This window comes from Hesperophylax consimilis, chromosome 15 (genome assembly GCF_061612785.1).
Source record: "Hesperophylax consimilis isolate HC1 chromosome 15, BYU_Hcon_1.0, whole genome shotgun sequence".
Taxonomy (NCBI): domain Eukaryota; kingdom Metazoa; phylum Arthropoda; class Insecta; order Trichoptera; family Limnephilidae; genus Hesperophylax; species Hesperophylax consimilis.
The window spans coordinates 31,738,341-31,756,655 of NC_142850.1; the positions used below are offsets into that span (position 1 = coordinate 31,738,341).

At 35.4% G+C, this 18,315-nt stretch overlaps 1 protein-coding gene across 4 annotated transcripts in view; it reads left to right on the top strand.

Annotated features, from left to right (window-relative positions):
• LOC149417636 (uncharacterized) overlaps positions 1–15,095 on the top strand; it is a 43,700-nt gene extending 28,605 nt beyond the window's left edge. The window contains exons 1-5 of one of the 4 annotated variants that reach the window (XM_089640477.1): positions 7,553–7,734; positions 8,269–8,347; positions 8,581–10,811; positions 11,162–11,210; positions 12,747–12,877. In XM_089640477.1, the coding sequence (XP_089496603.1) occupies positions 7,649–7,734; positions 8,269–8,347; positions 8,581–10,811; positions 11,162–11,171 (2,406 nt within the window). In that variant the 5' untranslated portion in view covers positions 7,553–7,648 and the 3' untranslated portion in view covers positions 11,172–11,210; positions 12,747–12,877. Of the gene's footprint in view, positions 1–7,552; positions 7,735–8,268; positions 8,348–8,580; positions 10,812–11,158; positions 11,211–12,746 lie in introns of those variants that run through there. The other 3 variants (XM_089640476.1, XM_089640474.1, XM_089640475.1) reach the window with 3 other exon arrangements.
• Positions 15,096–18,315: the final 3,220 nt, after the last annotated feature.

The following is an 18,315-nucleotide window of genomic DNA, read 5'->3' on the forward strand; positions in this document are numbered from 1 at the left end:
ACCATCCCAGTACTTCTTGGTACTCTGAGTACTTGGAAAATTTAAATACTCATCTACGCAAAAGTTGGGTAAAATATTAATCTTGTTTTGCTATCTAGCTAAACTAAGTACAAATTGCTTGAAAATTCTTCTCGTATAGTGCAATGTTTAATTATAAGAACTGATTACAAATATATACTTATTATATAAGATATGTCCATCACATATGGGACTCATACAAAAATAACACCATTCAAAACAATGGTTGTATACTTTACTAATTACACCATTCATAAAAATGGCGGTATACCTCTACTAATTGCACCATATCCATAGGAATGGTTGATGACGTTTTCAATTTATTAAACCACCTTACACACCTGTGAGAGTGTAAAGGTTATAGTTTTCTCAAATAAGATAAAACTTTCTTGCGATGATGTTTTGCTCTTAAATTTATAACTTCCCTTCGTGAACTCACCTGAGCGACCAAATTAGGTAGATTAGTTACAACTCTCCGGAGTGAACATTTTTCCATCTCCTAAGATGTACATTCAGTGCGTAAAATCAGTGAAAAGTGAGGGCTGGTTTTCCACCCTAAAGTGTTGCCTATCGTGGCTATATAAACCCTATTTTAGGGACAGTGTTGCCAAAGTGCATGTTGTAATATTCGGATGATGTGAGAAGGAGATATAAATATATATAAATTGTAATTTTGTAGTAATAATATATGAATTTTTAATTTAAGTTTATCTGCTTTATTGTAGATGTAACGTCAACGGCAGTTCTTGACGATAAGTCAGTTTTTCAACACCCAGCTTCATCAATGCTGTGGGTGCTTGTGGACCCCGTTTACGTAACATTATTTAGATATTGTTAATTTTAGGATATTTAAGTTAAAGTTTTCTATATTTAAGTGTAGTTGCTATGGTTTTTGTAAATTTTCAGATCGGAGAATGGTTGCTTCGCAAGCCCAGCCATCCTGCCTTACGCAGGATGGGTGCGATTGGAGTTGCGGCACACCCATTCGGTATAACTTATTAATTTTATTCTATTTTGTAGTTTTATAACAATTGTTTGAGTTACCTTCTTCTTTTTAGTACCGGGATCGACATAGGTTTTTATAGTTCAGGTTTGTAGGTAAATTAATGTTTGGGGGCAAACATTTGTGTGGTGACGGGGGTAGTGTTATGAAATATTATTTCATAAACTCAAGTAGGCTCAGGTAGGCTAATTTCGAAAGGGTAATAAATTAATTATGATTCTTGACAGGCAACACAGAGATGAGCGGTCAGGAGAAAGGGGGGGGGGCCGTTTCCTGACTCTTGTTAGAGAGCCGGCGGGACCCCGGTTCGGTAACGACAGTCGCAGAGATTATTAATTTAAAAACCGGATTACGGAATGTAACACAGTCAATCGTGAATCGATAGATTTTTACCCTGATGGGTTTGTTATTTTAAATATCCAACATGATATTGGAGTTATCGAGAAAGTGCGTGATTCACATTTTAAAACCATAACGGCGACATTTTGATCAGCATGTCGGTAGATTGTAATCGACAATTAATCGGAGCCATCTCTGGGTTGACCGTGGTCGCGGATATAAATTCATCATCCTGGGCCTTGTACAGGCATGTTATTAATATTCTGGGCCGAGCCTTAGTTAATCTCGCCGAGCAAATCTTTGGGCGGATGTCGATTGGTGCCTAACACACGAGAGGGCCAGCGCGCAGCAGCAGAATATTCCGAAGGAGGGTTGAGAGGCATCCGACTTGCCTCGGATCGCACCGATGCATTCCTCACCGTCATGGATTTCCCATCTTCAAGAATACCTAGCCAAGTTTAGATAGTCAGAGTAGCTCATAACACGGTCGATCTCGGGTGAGTGTCTTAATTAAAATATTGGTATGATCAGACATTTAAATATATAATCAGTGTGCAATTTAAACAATTAAACTGTTTTATTTAATCATCACATCACCCTGTGACACAATAGCATGACAGCGTTGCCCACCGCCCGAGAGGTAAGTCTTTCATGATCCGAAAGGAGCTGGCGACGCGTCGGACAGACATAGCATGATAGAAATATCATGCTTTGGCGCTCTATTCATTAGAAAAGTTTGTCCGACGTGTCATTAACTTTAGACCCGCATAATAGAATGTAAACGTTAAATGGCTTTGGCCGTGTTTGGTGACAAGATATGAATAGCTAGGTACTTCCCCACCTTCTTCTTCCTCATCTCCTTCCCGCCCCACTACTTTCAGCCTCGTAATATCCCCATTGGGGATGCCATTGTCTCACTGGCACTAGACGGTCAGGAGCAGTTGGGACTCTTATGCGGTTTTCGAGGACGCCAGAGAAAGACATGGCACGATCAAGTGAACCAGATACTTGAGTCAGGCCTTGTCAGGAGTCGGAATATCAGAAGGATATATGAGAAGATGTATGAATGTGAATGAGGAAAAGAGTGTGTGCCAAAGGAGAAATATGAGTATAAGGAATGTCTTCAAATTATTAGTAATCCGGTAAAAAACGGGATTGCAGGCTCCCTGTAAACTTTTAGTAAATTCGCCATAATGACGAAATGCGAAAATATTAGGGTTTTTGAAACTAAAAGTTTATCAGGAAACCTGTTATAATTCAATCGTTAAGGTCTGCAATTCATTTGCATTTTTCTCTATGCAAAACCGAGTTATTAGGCGGTTCGTCCTCTCTGCCTACCCCTGCAGGAAACCGTGTTATGGTTAGTTAGTTAGTTTGTTAAGATAGTAGCTACAATATCATAACAATCACGTATGTTATTATTTAAATACATTGGAATTTGATATAAACCAATTAAAACGGTACACGAAGCCACTGAATTCTAGGATAATCCCACGTCGGAGTCATTATCATAACATTAAATCCACTTCATTACGTATGCATTATTCAATTGTATCGATGCACTCGTCAAATCACCGGCAACGGACGGTAATGATGAGTTTAGGGTATGCCCGATCTATATATTCAGTGATCAGGCACTGCACGGTGAAGAGACGTCTCCAAATAATAGCGCATCGGGGAGTATCACTTGCCGGATGCAAATGGCGATTGAAGGGCTGGCGATTGTCAATTAGGGTGCAACTTGATGATTAACGACGTCCATTAACAGTGATCAAGGGAAGGGCGGCGCGACGCCTACTGTGATTGATATGTTTGCCGGCGTCGATGTTAAGACGGTGTACATTGGATGATATGATGTTATGCACAGTATTTGTTTCGTGTATAGGCAGGTAATTTACTCCTTTTAAAAAAATAGTTCCACGTTGTCAACTAATGATCTTATTGAATTAAGTGACTTATCTTATTTATCGTATATAATAGCCTACGTAAGTTTGATATAGCTGAAAATTTCAACGTTTGTTTTTATTAATGCCAGTAGTCTTTAAAAAGTGTTCTGATGGTAGAAAAAATCGGAATATACCGAGTCGAATTAATATTATAATGATAAATGTAGTTAAAATAATTCCAAGTTCATTGAACCAGATATACGCAGACAGACGGAAAGATCCAAAACCTAAGTTATTCTTTTTGATATTTTTACGTAAAATGTTTTCTATTAGTTCTATACTACCACGAAACTAGTCACATATTAGTAAAATAGTTTAATGAAGTTTATCAATTTATGTATGGACAGAAAAATCAAATAATTACAAGCAATAATTAGTCGCATCAAATAAAGTTGGTTGTGTACAGGTGGAAAAATACATTAAGCAGTAATTGTTGATCGAGGTACGAGTAGATATTGAACAATTCGGCCGGTTGGAAATAAGCCGACATAGCTCAGTGGTTTCAGAGTGACATCAGAAGGCACGGTTTCAATTCCCGTTGGCGGCATTTATTTTTACTTGGGAGATATTTTCAATTTGTAGTTATATTTCAGGCGACTAATTATTGCTTATAAATATTTGTTATCCTTAATGCTATACATAAAACCTTGTCTTATAAACATTACTTTATCATTAAATAAACATAAGACCGGTCGGTGGCCGAGTTGACATCGCGTTTGGGTCTCACCCAGGCGTAGTGTGTTCAATTCCTCGGCTTGCTAAGTCCTCCATCACAACACAAGCAACATTTTCAGCTTACTGTGGTGGTAGTAGGAGATTTTCAAATATTGTCAGGTTATTCGTAACCCGGGAATGTTTATCTTTCTTTTTTAAAAAAGGTAAAAAATTTAAAAATAAGAAAAATCAAAGATTAACTGTCTTTTAAATGTAGGTATACCAGCTAATCTAAAAATGAAACAAGTGAAATCTACGTACGTAAAATACATATTAAATTTTGAGTGAGTTAAATATTATAAAATAGTATACAACCAAGTCTCTATGTGCGTTTGTCCGTTATTGCGTCTAATTCGTCTAAAATACGCAAAAAAATTGATAGGGTTTTCACTTTCATTTAGAGAATTTTTTCCGTAAGTTTTATATATACAATACATGTATACTATACTAACATAAAGTAAAAAAAAGTCGATGTTTTGTAAACAAGTGTTTTTACTTTTAAGTAAAATTGAAACACCAGCGTTGGTACGAGTGTCTGTGACTGGTAATTTCCCAGTTAAGCTTTTGGTATTCAATTTTAATATAAACTGAGTTCTCCCGGTAGACCAATTTTTGAAACGGTTAACCAACTACGTAACACTTTCAGCAATCACACAATTAGATATCGTTTTGACTACCCCTGACAGTAAGGGGTGGCAGGGGTGCATTTCAAAGACTCGCGAGCTTTAGTTGGCGGTTTTGAGATACAGCAAAAACACGACGGGCTGGGATTTCTATTTGATTGAAGACAAATAACTAGGAGTTAAACATCAACTGCACTGTAGAGGGTTTTGATGTTGAAATTGAGAACATTGGACCAATTTTAAGAGGAAAATCTGAAAGCCAAAATCGAAACGTTATTGGCAAAATATAAGTAGGTAAACATTGTTTCTATTATGCAATTAACCTTTTTTAATTAAAATGTTTCCCGTTTTGGGAATGTTCTCCCAGGCAGGCTCTGAGGGTAACAATTTTCCTTGGGAATGCTGTGTAGAGAATCTTTTTGAGTAAAAAGAAGGAAAGGAAGTTCTGTGAAAGAAAAAGGTAAGAGGGGTGGGTTGGAATTTGGGGGTCAGTGTGTCCAGGAGTGACAGATGAATACATACCTATCACTGTTTGTAAGGCTTTGGATAGAGAGAGAGCAGCTGGATGGGGTCAAAGTGTCTCCCCAAACTGGTCTCTCCTGATCTTGCTCGCGACCCAGCTGGTGGGCAGACGTATCCGACATGAAGACCTGAACAAAACCTCAACCCGTGAACCCGGGCATCCCTGCTAAGACAAAGGTGCATAAATGTAATTAATGCCATGTTTTATTTCGGTAACTGTGCAATTATTGACATGCAAACGCATGCAATTTTAATAACGATACTTTCCAAAATTTAAACCTGTTAAAACACTTATTTTTTTAAACTTTGTTTTAACACAGTAGGTGTAATTTCGTCCATGTGTAATTCCATCCGTGTGTAATTCTGGCAGTGTAATATTGGTATCCAAAATTTACGTCTGTGTAATTTCTTCCTGAACAAATAAAACTTTAAAATAATAAACACCAGAAAGTACAAACAATTCTTGTATACTCAGCTTTTCGCCCACACAAATTTTCTTCAATAGATGACTTAAATATATCTAGACTATAATGATATACGTTTTGGTATTTATATTCCTCTCTTTACCGCAATATTATTAATGTTCGCGTTGTCTCGGAGATCTTGGCATCGGATTTGGCCAGCATCTCTCTCAATTCGCTCGATGCTGGGCGCTCGTAATCCCGCAGGAATGTTGACGAGTTGATGTTAGCATCTACGAAATTCGGGTGGATATTTATAGGATATCACCTACACTACACGCCAGATTTTACAAATGAAGAAGCAGACATTCTATGATTTAGTTGTAACGATAAAAAATAAACTGGCTTTAAAAATAATGCATCATTTATCGTTTCGTTGTAATGTCGCACGTGACTTATATATTTAATATTTATATTTTTTGACTCAATATATATTTTTAAATTTACGTTTTAGCCTACGTATTGCTCTCCATTTAAAATGTTGTAAAATATGACCCACATATAAAAATGAACGGGGATTAGTAAAAAAAAACTCGAGAACTTAAACAGTTAGAGTAGGAGGATCAACCAATGGGTTAAAATACAAGATTGCAATCCATCCTTTGTTATTTAGTTTCGGTTAGTACGAGGGTGGTCTGAAAATTTTTCGACCTCAACGCAAAGATGGCGGTACTCGTTAATAAAAGCTAGTAAATGTAGATGTGCATCTTTTGACAGTTACTCACCAAAGTTTCGGCCATTTTAGACGCGCAGTTTTTAGTTAACAGTTGTTTGAGTGAGTTGATTTTTTTTTTTTTTTTTTTTTACAGTATTACCGCACAAGAGTCCCAACTGCTCCCGTGTGGAGCCAGTGAGACTATGGCATCCCCAATTGGGGTATGTTGTGAGGCTGAGGGTGTTGGGGAGGGGAGGGAGATGGGGAAGAGGAAGGTGGGGAAGTACCTGGCTATTCAGATCTGGTCACCAAACACGGCTAAAGCCATTTCAAGCAACGTTTCAATTCTGAATGGTGGTCTTACACCAGGGCGATACTGAGAGTATCTTCCACTCTGGAACGTGCCGCAAATATACTATATATTATTTTAAATTAATTAATTGTGAAATAACACAAATTAATCAAATAAAATTTATTTGTGCACGCCGGGTTCGAACCCGCGACCTTCGGATCTGTAGTCAAAAGCGTATACCACTAGACCACGCCATGTGTGTGTTTTTGTGAAAATGGAAAAAAAATGAGTATCGAGCTGTTATTAAATTTTTGTTTTTTAAAGGAAATACGCCCACGCAAATCAAAGATGAGTTGGACTCTGTGTATGGGGACTCTGCGCCATCGATAACGAAAATCTGTCTAAACGGAAGGAGATAAAAAGATAGGCGAAAAGTGGTGTTAAAATTAGGTACAATGCAATATTTGTTACAATCGAGCTCAATGTTTTAAGAATTATATGAAATGTTTTGATTTTCACGGCTTCGTAAATTTTGGTCCTCCGTCAATACAGTTAGGTGCTCTCTAAACCGTTGTGCCTCAGATTTCTGGGGAGCGCGTGGTGAAGATTATCGAGCATGTAGTGGATAGTTACCAGTTTAACGCATTCAGTCAAGAAAATTAATTGTTGAGGTCTACAGTGCGACGCTTGACCCTCTAGAATAATGGGGGGATCCTGGTGTCCATCTTTGACCCCCGCCAAACTTTAAAAAAAAAGTTATATAAAAGAAGGTACTGGAACAAGTCCTCTATATATTTTTAACCATTGACCTACAGTGTTACCCTGATGAACTTGGCTCAGCGCTCAACCGAGAATGCATACACATGTCGTAGATCAATGGAAATCCGAAATGGTTGTAATAAAAATATGATTCACAGGTCTATTTTAGAGAAAGGCCGTCTGCAAGCACCTTGCACTCCTCGAAGCTTCGGCTATGCGATGCGACGCAAATTAATAGAACAGATTGCATTATTTTCGTTTCTTGGACGGTGGTGGTGGAAGATTTTGTCCGACTCAAAAAAAGAGAAGTTCATCAATGTTCTCGGAGGACTTGAGAGTGGAAGTCTTAAAAAAGAATTTCTGGCTGCATTTGCAAAATAATTACGAGTGCATTATTGTATTGTGCGTACCTACATAAAATATTAATAACCATTTCAAATTAAACCTTTCTTTGATAAAAGTCTCTCGTTCAGTCGTGATATTTTGACTAGTTGTGATTTCGTTGTTTGCGTTAGCTCAGTAATACGTTGTGATTTTGGTATCAATCCTCGATAATTACGTGTTAATCTCTACATTGTGTATTAATACTGAAATATAAATAATATTTTATTATTTCACACTTTTTTGTGTTCCATGTGACTTGTTGTTGTAAAATACTCGTGAATTGTTGTTGCTGTTTGCGGTGGATTCCTGTGATGGAACGACTTAGTTATTTTCGTAAATAATTTTGCAAGAGCATGTTATTAAATAATTGTGTTTATCTACCAGTAAATTGTAAACTATTCAATATTGCAATTCTGTGTTCCTATTTAGGGGCAATATCATCGCTTGTAGTGGCTTTCTACGATATAATTATTTAGAATTAATTGACAAAAATTTTATGTTGTCTAATTAAATTGATTGATGTTTTAAAAATATTATATCTTTTTATTCCAGCCAAGGAGCTCCGCCTCCTCCCTCAATGGCAGGACTTCACTCTGGAAGAATTCCAAGCTTCAAAAATAACCATGGCGATGTAAGTCTTTCGTATATTTATTTTCTTTTTTTTCTTTTCTTTTTTTTTATTTATTTTGAATGTTATCTGCATTTGAAAATAATCTTTCATCAGCAAATTTTTCAAAAACTACTTTGTTTTGAGAAATAGGTAAACATAAAATGTAATTATTATATTATTCTCACCCCGAAAGCAAATTTAGTTGAAGAAACCATGTTCGTTTTATAATTAATTGTTGATCAATCGCTTTCCAGAATTGTCAATCGCGCGGAGTTGAGCCACCGGCATGCGTGCAAAATGCGATGATGACCAAAGACAAAAAACCATTCACGTATACTCCGGGCGGTCTGGATTTGTCACAGATCAGGACCCCCAGCATGGCCAGAAGGCTGAACCAGGCGAGGCAGCAGCAGGAGGACCAGGAGAATCCTGCTTACTTCAGGCAACCGAGTGTTAATGGAGGACCATCCATTCCTGCTCCTCCACCACCACCACCGCCCGGCCCTCCTCCGCCACCTCCCCTAGTAATCAGCGTTACTAAACCAACCAAAGTAGTGAGCGAAGGGGAGAGGCCAGAGATTGTCATTCCCGAAAACCCAATCGGGATGCTCCGTAAAACCAATAGCCCTTATCATTGGCAATCGGAAGAATCTGGAATACAACAACAGGGGCCTATTCCCAAGTTTGTTGACAAGTCAGCCACACCAAGCCCAGTTGCACCACAAATGAGAAGACCTCCTCCTCAGCAGTTCTCTCAACAACCTCCGCAGGCGTCACCTCAATATTCCCAGCAACCCCCTCAGTATGTTCAGCAACCACCCCAGCAATATTCTCAGCAGCCATTACAGCCATATTCTCAACAATCTCCCCAACAACAATACTCGCCGCAATCACCTCAAAATTATTCTCAGGCATCTCCTCAATTATCTTCCAGATACGAAAATAACTTACAGCAACAAAACAATAAATCAGCATCTTCTAGTCCGGTGTGGAAACCGGAGCCAAAATATCCCAATTCTGCTGGAAATAGTCCAACTGTTCAACAAAATCAAACTCCAACTAAGGATTCTTTACAATGGCAAGACTCTCAATTTAATCTGAGTCCGTCTCCATGGGGAAAGAATGAATCACCCTTCTCAAATGCGTCTTCTACAACAACAAGTAGTAGCAATCAAACTATGTCCCCGAGTTGCGATACTCGTAGCAGTAATCAATCTCGAACCCCAATCTCCAGCAGTCCAGCAAGCCCATGGAAACAAGACACTAGAGGCTCTCCCATGCAAAACAACACGAGATCTCCGGCACAATCACCATACAGTGATGAATATAGAGTAATGCCAATCCAAATCGAAGCTAGAGAAACAAATACTTCACAACCAAAATCGCCAGCCCAGGCTCAACCAAGTCCACAAAATACTCCCGCGTGGAGGCAACAGCCGGTAACTCCAAATAGCCAACCAATGTCACCGGTAAATAATAATCATCAAATGAATAATACCCACCCCAGGAATCCCGCTTATGCCCAATCGCCGGGTCCTGCGTATACCGTTAAATCTCCAAGCCCTCCTAAACAAAATCAAAAATATTCCAACACGTCTCCCGATGCAGAAGAAGTTCGGTACAAGTCACACATGACGATTCCTGTCACCCCTAGAAAGATGAAATATCAAAATGACGAAGAAGATTGCATCGATTCCAATATCATGCCGAGCAAATTAAATGAAAACCCAGACAACTTGCCATGGGTTCGAGGGCAGAGTGCAGTCAACAAATCTACTCCCGCACCACCTTGGTGTCAAAAGGCAGAAGGTAGGAAAAGCCTTCCAAGGGAGACGGTTCCTCAACAAACTCCACAAAGCTCTGAGCCGCAACCGCCATGGGTCACTGATGAAAATAGAAGGTGCGAAACATTACCTCGTCAAAACAATAAAATTCAATCGATGCCATCCAACCCAAACCAAATAATCCAAAACGTCAGAAACTGTGATAGTCCTGGAAGAGTGATTCCCATACAGATGGAAGTATCAAAACAAGAAATTTCTCAAAATAATAATCACATTTATGGAGTTGCTGTTCCTGTAAAGCAAGGACAAGGACAGCAAGGAAGAAATCAACAACAGCCCCAGCTTCGTATCATTATTGATATGAACCAACAAGGAGCTGGAGGTCAGCCGCAAGTCATACAGCAACAAGGACAAGTAACAGCTGGAATGCAACAACGAGGTCAACCGCAACTTTTGATGCAGGGTTCACCCCACATTGTAATGCAACAGCAACAACAACCAAACCAGCAATCCAGGCCCAACCCAGCCATGCAGCAACCCCAGCAACACATCTCCAGGGTGCTGACTCCGCAGATGATGAGGATGGACGGAGCTACTCCAGGGAGTCCACTGCGGCAAGAATCTCCTTCAGTTTCTCAGCCGAAGACGAGAATTATTCCCATTCAAATGGAACCTTCCAGCCCTGGTGTAAATGGACCTAGGTAAATATTTCAAAATTTGATTACACCATTTAATGATGTTTATGTTGTTGATTCCGTAATTGGTGAGAATGTAAATCCATTGAAAAAAAGCATTTACTCCAATCAACTATTTTGTGATAAAAGAAAAGAGGTAAAATCATCCCAAAATGTTTGTGTTTGTCAACCATTTCCTTCAGTGTCGCCTGCACTTCCCGATTGTCAACAAATTTGTGTAATCATGTTACAAATTTGTCTAAAATTCTCGATTATTTAATGTGTTGAGCGTCAGTGTTTTGTTGAAATGTTGTTTTTGCTATTCCTCCTGTGAATGTTCATTTTCCCTAATCGATGATGTGTTTACCTTTCAGCAGACGGAATTGAAGGCTGACTTAAGCCGAGCTCCAAACCAAACTATAAGAGGTGTCTTAATTGTTTTTATTCGTTTCAAGCTTTTATGTAGTTGGGAATTTCTAGCAAAATATCTAGTGCAGCTGCTTTTAATGCAAAGAAATATTAAGCATTTTTGCTGCGTTTTGGCTTCAGTTTTTCTGGAAACAACAGTTCTTTGGATTTTATTTTGTGTATGTTGTGGTTTCAACATTGAAGTTCACAACTTTTACTGGATGCAAGTAGCTTTACCGGCTACCTTTTTTTTCAACCACAGGTGTTCATATACTTACTATAAGGCACTGTTAGTAAAAAATTCTATAATCGAAATATATAAACTTACTATATATAACTATATATAACTTACTAAATATTTACACAGTTTAGAAATACGCTGTTCTTCACTTGAAGAATCTATTTTCCGTTGTAATATTGTATAAAATTTTGCACAAATTAATTTCTGTCATCTCTCCACCAAGAAATCTTATTTAAAAAATGTTATAATAATTATAATGTTAATATAATAGTGTGTCCATGTTTGTACTAAAACCTACATGTTGCTTTAAATATTCCCAAAACCAAAAAATATTGGAAAAATTGCCAACGCAGCAATTCGTTTTGACAAACTAACAAATCATTGTTTTACGTGGGTGAACTGTCAATATGATGATAATATTTGGATAAAAGCATATAAACAATTGAGCACAAATCGTGAACATAATACAAATTTCACTTGCATTTATTAATGTGGATTTTAAACAACATTAAAAAGCTTTTTCATCGCTTTTTTAAACGTCTGTACATTATAAAAGTTAATACTAATAAATCTAAGCGAAACATTAAACAGAACAAGACACCGAAATATTGAAAGGTAACGGTCTAAACATTGAACCAAACCCAGTATATCTGCCTACGGAACAACGCCTCTAACTACTTGGCCATGGGTATAACCTTCTAAGTTATTTCAATAAAAAAATCATTCATGTTGACTTTTAGAAAATGTCAATAGGTGTCCTATATAAAAAAACGCAATTTTTTATCCGATACACTATCCAGGATATTAATCAATTCTTAAGAAGTTTGTAATCATTCAAAAGAAAGCTGCCAAAATATGGGAGTAATGAGATAATATCGTTAATTCTGAATTTGAAATATGAGATCGACAAAAATGACGTAGAAAGGTACCAATGGCCGAGTGTCTAGAGGCGTTGTCTCTAACCACTAGGCAGAGATTCTGGGTTCGATTCCCAGATGAGACCGAGACCGTTTTATCTATCTGCGTCCTGTTTTGTTTCATGTTTCGTATAGATTTATACGTATTATCTTCTTCTTTATTACATTTATTGGTATAACCTTCAAAGTTATTCCAATAAAAATTGTTTTATAAAACTACCAGATTATGTACAAACAGCTTTTTTTATAAACGTTTTGTTTCAAAACACTCCTAAACCAATGACCCGGCTTCACTAAATAATGCTTTTATTTGTGCTTGTTTGGTTTGTACAGCCTTCTAAACCAAAAACCGACATCATTTACATGAAAAAACTTAAAATATGATTTCCTTTTCAGAGTTATCTTCCACAAAGTCAACTTTGAACCTCCGCGGCAATCAAGATCCTTCAGAGTCCTTCAAACCATCACAGGCACACAGGAACCGGAATCCATTCAAGATATAGAACAGTCCTGTGGCTATACTGATTTATAAACCTTAGCTTTCATAGTAAATTTAGTCTAATTAAAGTATTAATGTTTTAATCAAATATATTATGATGATTATACTTTTTTATTCCGTTAACTTTTTCACGTAGGAATTTTCTAAATATTGGTGCTGTTATCATTATATTGCATATTCTTTTCGTTTAATAAGTTGAACGATTCGATGTTTGTTGACAACTTGAAAGCAGTATTTGACTGTTCTTGTACACCGAGGAAAATTTCAGAAGAATTAATTGCAAATATGTATCACTTGTTCTGATATAATTTAAGCTTTTCACAGCCAAAACTTAAATTTGGGGTACTATCCCGTGTTCTGTATTATACTTTTTTCTTTCTGCCAACATCAGGGCAGATGTGTAGATTGTGAGGAAGTGTGTGTTTTTGTTTGTAAACGTAATATAGTGTTGCGCGTGTCAATCCTCTTTGTGCCCTTATTTCAACAAATAATTAGATAAATTAATGTGATTTTCGGTGTTTGGTTTTGATGTAGCCATCAAGTAATAGATACCAGACGGGTACATTACATACATATTGACGAAAATTTGGATAAGAAGGAGGAAGCGTAACACGGAATAATATTAAAAAAAATAATCTCCATAATGCTTGCTTTGGTTTAAGACACTTACCAATTGAATAATAACAATGGAATAATTTTGTAATTATATAACCATTATATCAATATGTATATAACAATTTGGTGGCAGATTAAATACCAAGAACCGCTGGTGCTAGTTAAATCCAAGCAGCATCTAAAGTGAACACACATAGTACGAATGCTTGCAGTTATCTTGTATATTAATAATTTAATTATCGTATTACTTAATTAGGTTTTTGGAAGTAATAATTTAGTATTGGGAGATGTTGACCAGGTGCATAGATATATTTTAATAAATAGTAATATATAAAAATTGATTTAGATATTATATTATTTATATATTATGTAAGTATGTAACTATTATCTATAATGTGTTTGCGTGTTGTGATAGCTGTGAAATTATTTTTGTTAATTTTAATTTAAATTTTCAAAGGATGTGAGCATCTAGTCAATCTTGTTAGTTTAATTAAGTTGCATAAGTTAATTATTTTGAGGGTAAAAATCAAACCACAAGGGATAAAACTTATACCTATAAATTTGTAGACAGTAGAACAAAATCACATTTCTTTAAAAAAATCATTGAAAAAAAAACAGTGGCATCTTATAATATACTTTTTTTACATTAGCTCAATATAGGAAACCCTAAAGAAAAAAAATTTCAACATTTATGTCATCTTGGGGATGCTGTGTGGATTGTCTTTTTAGGGGAAGGAAGGAGAGGAAGTTCTGGGAAGGAAAAGGAAAAAAACTTACCAATTTAATTAATAAATAGGAAAAGCTATGAAAAATAATATTCATGGGTTAAAACGCACCTCATAAACTTAACCACTTTAATAAAAGAATAGAACAAAGCGATGAAAATCATATTCATTAGTAAAACTCAAAACATGAACTTAACCCATTTAATAAAGAAGTAGGAAAAGTGATGAAAAATCATATCCATGGGGTAAAACTCACCCCATGAACTTAACCCGTTTAATAAAGTAATAAGAAAGCGATGAAAAATCATATTCATTATTAAAATTTATGTGGAAATATGAAATATATGTCAATGATATTACAGATATGATGGAAATCCAATTAAAACTCTCACTGTTTTACAATTTGGTTTATTGCTTAATAAATTACGTAAATTACTAATTATTAGGTACATATTTTTAAATATAACCTATTTGCGTGACTGTCGTATATGTATTATATCAATTACCCATAATTATATTTTTATTTAAATGCAGTATTTACTTATTTTCCTATCAATTTTATTTATTTATACTAATTATTATTTATTTATTACGTTATTATTTATTTTATAATTAACTCATAATGTTTTCATTATTATTTAATATTTCAATATTATCTGTAATTTATTTAACAATTTTTTTATACTTGTATTATCTTTTATTATTAATTATTTTTATTCGTATATATTATTATATTTACCTTATTATATTTAAGTGTACATAATTAGTTTCTAAGATCGTATTTGCCACCGCAAAATAAATAAAACGTATAAGTCAGAACACTGTGTGATATGAATTATTATTAATACTACTAAATGCTTCTGCTTATTCGAGGTTTAAGAATAATTCAAATAGATATAGGTCATAAATGGAATATTTTTATCTTAACAATTATATCATTTTTTTTAACAGATTCTTAAGTGTAAGAAATATTTATAGACTAAGAAACATAATGTAATATGACGTTTAGAATAATAGTAGATTATTACGTGTTTTATTTGTCGTCAATGGTATAAGATTTTGGAGTTGTAAAAAATAGGAACAAAAATAAAATTAAATCATAAAAATTGAAACCTTTTTTTATTTTTGCTGTTTGTAATCTTTACCCTATTTTTCGTTTTGATAATCAACAGTTACAATCAGTTATTTAACGCTTTCAGGAGAAGTTCTTGCAGAAATGGATCTTCAGCTGTTATAACGAATAACAAAGTTAATAGTAATTAAAATAAAACAGGTCTGGGGGTCTAGCACATTGAGAGGTGTAATTATTGGTGATATTATACTGTTTTCCCAAACACAGTAACGCTGTTGATAGCCAGAACAATATTGATTATGAAATAAATAAAAAATCGATAAACGCTGGCAACACTGAACGTTTGCACCGTATATCTACCGCCAACTGAAGAAGAATCTATTGTAAGCTCATTTTTAAACAATCTTAGGAATGTGTACCTAACAACACCAAACCAACACATCTTAATATTTGGCGATTTCAATAAGTCTAACATTCATTGGATTACCGATGAAACAAGCAATTTATTACCTTTCACCACAAACACAAATACAATCACCTCTGATATCATCGATACACTATCATTCTGTAATCTTAAACAATTTAACGGAATAGTGAATCACCAATCCAAAATATTGGATCTCATTTTATCAGATAAAGAAGACATATCAGTAATACGTTCTGCATCTCCACTAAGCAAAGAAGATCCATACCACCCTGCTCTAGAAATAAATGTTCTTTTTAATTTTCTACCACATCTAGAAACCCGTAACGCCCCAAGACCAAACTTTTATAAAGCCGACTATGATTCAATTAATACCGTTCTTCGTGAGATTGATTGGGAATTCATTAATCAGGGAAATATTGATCAATCTGTCGATCAGTTTTACAGTATACTCTACCAGATTATTTCTTCTCATGTTCCCCTTAAAACGAACAAAAATCACTTTCCTAAGTGGTACTCAAAAGATCTCATTCGTTTGATAAAGAAAAAAAACAAATTTCATAAAAAATATAAGAAATATGGTAATGAACTAGATCATTTATCATTCAGCTTGATTAGAACCAGAACAAAAAATCTGATTAGAGTTTGTTATCATAAGCATTTAGACTTAATCAAACAAAATTTAAAAGCTAACCCTAATGATTCTGGAAATTTGCAAAAAGCAAATATAAAACACAACCGATATTCCAAAAGAGATGCACCTAAATGACATAAAAACTACCCAAGGTCAAGTTAGCTGCGGTCTTTTTTCTAAGCACTTTCAATCTGTTTATAAACCTCACAATGCAAACTATTCACCACAAATATCTGAAGATTTCTGTAACGAAAGCCTTGGTATGATCACTGTTTCGCCCTTAACGATATTAGTCAAGTGTAAGAATTTGAGAACCAATAAGGGATCAGGTCCTGATGGTATCCCGCCAATATTTTTGAAAATGTGCAGAGATGTTCTTGCCAGACCACTTAGCCTTCTTTATAACAAATCATTACAAGATGGTGTTTTTCCAGTCAAATGGAAAACGGCTTTCTTAACACCTATATTCAAGAAAGGTTGTAAGAGCGATATAAAAAATATAGACCTATCTCTAAACTTGACTGCACAGGAAAGTTGTTTGAGTCAATAATATATGACTGTCGATTAGCTCATGTAAGTAAATATATTATCATTGAGCAACGCGGGTTTTTCCCTCGGCGTTCCACAACAACTAACCTTCTCAAATACTCCCAGTACATCCGCGATAGCATCGAAAAACGTTTACAAGTAGATGCCATCTACACGGATTTTTGCAATGCATTTGACCAGTTAAATCAATCATTACTCATCAAGAAGCTGGAAAAGTTTGGCATAAATAGAAATACTTTGAAATGGTTCGAAAGTTACATTACAGAAAGAAAACTGCAAGTGGTTGTAGGAGGGTACTCCGCGGATCTTTTTACTGCAACGTCGGGAATTCCACAGGGCTCGCATCTTGGACCTTTGCTATTTTTAATCTTTATAAACGACATAATTTTAAGAATAAAAACATCAAAATATCTCCTGTTTGCCGATGACCTTAAGTTGTACAAAAAAATTACTTCAATAGAAGATTGCACCGATTTGCAAAAAGACTTATCATTACTTCATGAATGGTGTACACTAAATGATTTATATTTTAATGAAAACAAATGTGCCGTTATTTCATTCACAAAGAAAATTAATAAATTCTCAAACACACACACGACCGGTCAGTGGTTGAGTGGGCATAGCGCTTGGGTCTCACCCGAGCGTCGCGTGTTCGATTCCTCGGCTGGCTAAGTCCTCCATCACAACACAAGCAACATTTTAGGCTTTCTGTGGTGGTAGTAGGAGATTTTCAAACATTGTTGGGTTATTCGTAACCCAGGAATGTTTGTCTTTCTTTATTAAAAAAAAAAATAACATTATACATGGCTCTAATAATGTAATAGACATTTTTAATGACCAATTTAAACACTTCAAAAAAAATGTATTACCTTTAATCATATTAAGCTGATATTGTGATGAAACCCTTTATTTAATGAGAAGCAACATTGTACCTACCTAATCAGTGTCTCACCAGTACAGGTGTTACAATAACAAATCGTTTATGAACATATTTGTATTTAACTTTTACCCATTCTTATTTGTTATTTACTTCTGCATATTTAGCTTATTCATTTTGTTACTATTTTTGTTGTTATTATGTATTTAAACATCCATGTATGTAAATTCTTGGGCACCATGCCTGTTTTATGTACTTAAATAAAAAAAAATAAAAAAATAAAAATAAAAACACCGGAGGCGGCTATGAATTGAAATTCCGAAACGTCAAACAACTTCGTAAAAATAATAATACATTGACAATTTTGAATTGAAATACTAAAAAAAAATATGCATTATCAGTCCCCTTTTACTTTTTGACACTAAGAAGGGAGTTCATTAGTCTTTATTAACTTGTTACGTGAACAACTTTCGTTTCTCCAATCCCGATCCAATGTAGCGTTATGGTCCGAACGGATTCAACTCACCGCGTATACGACTTCTTTCAATTCTAAGAGCTTCCTTAGTTAAA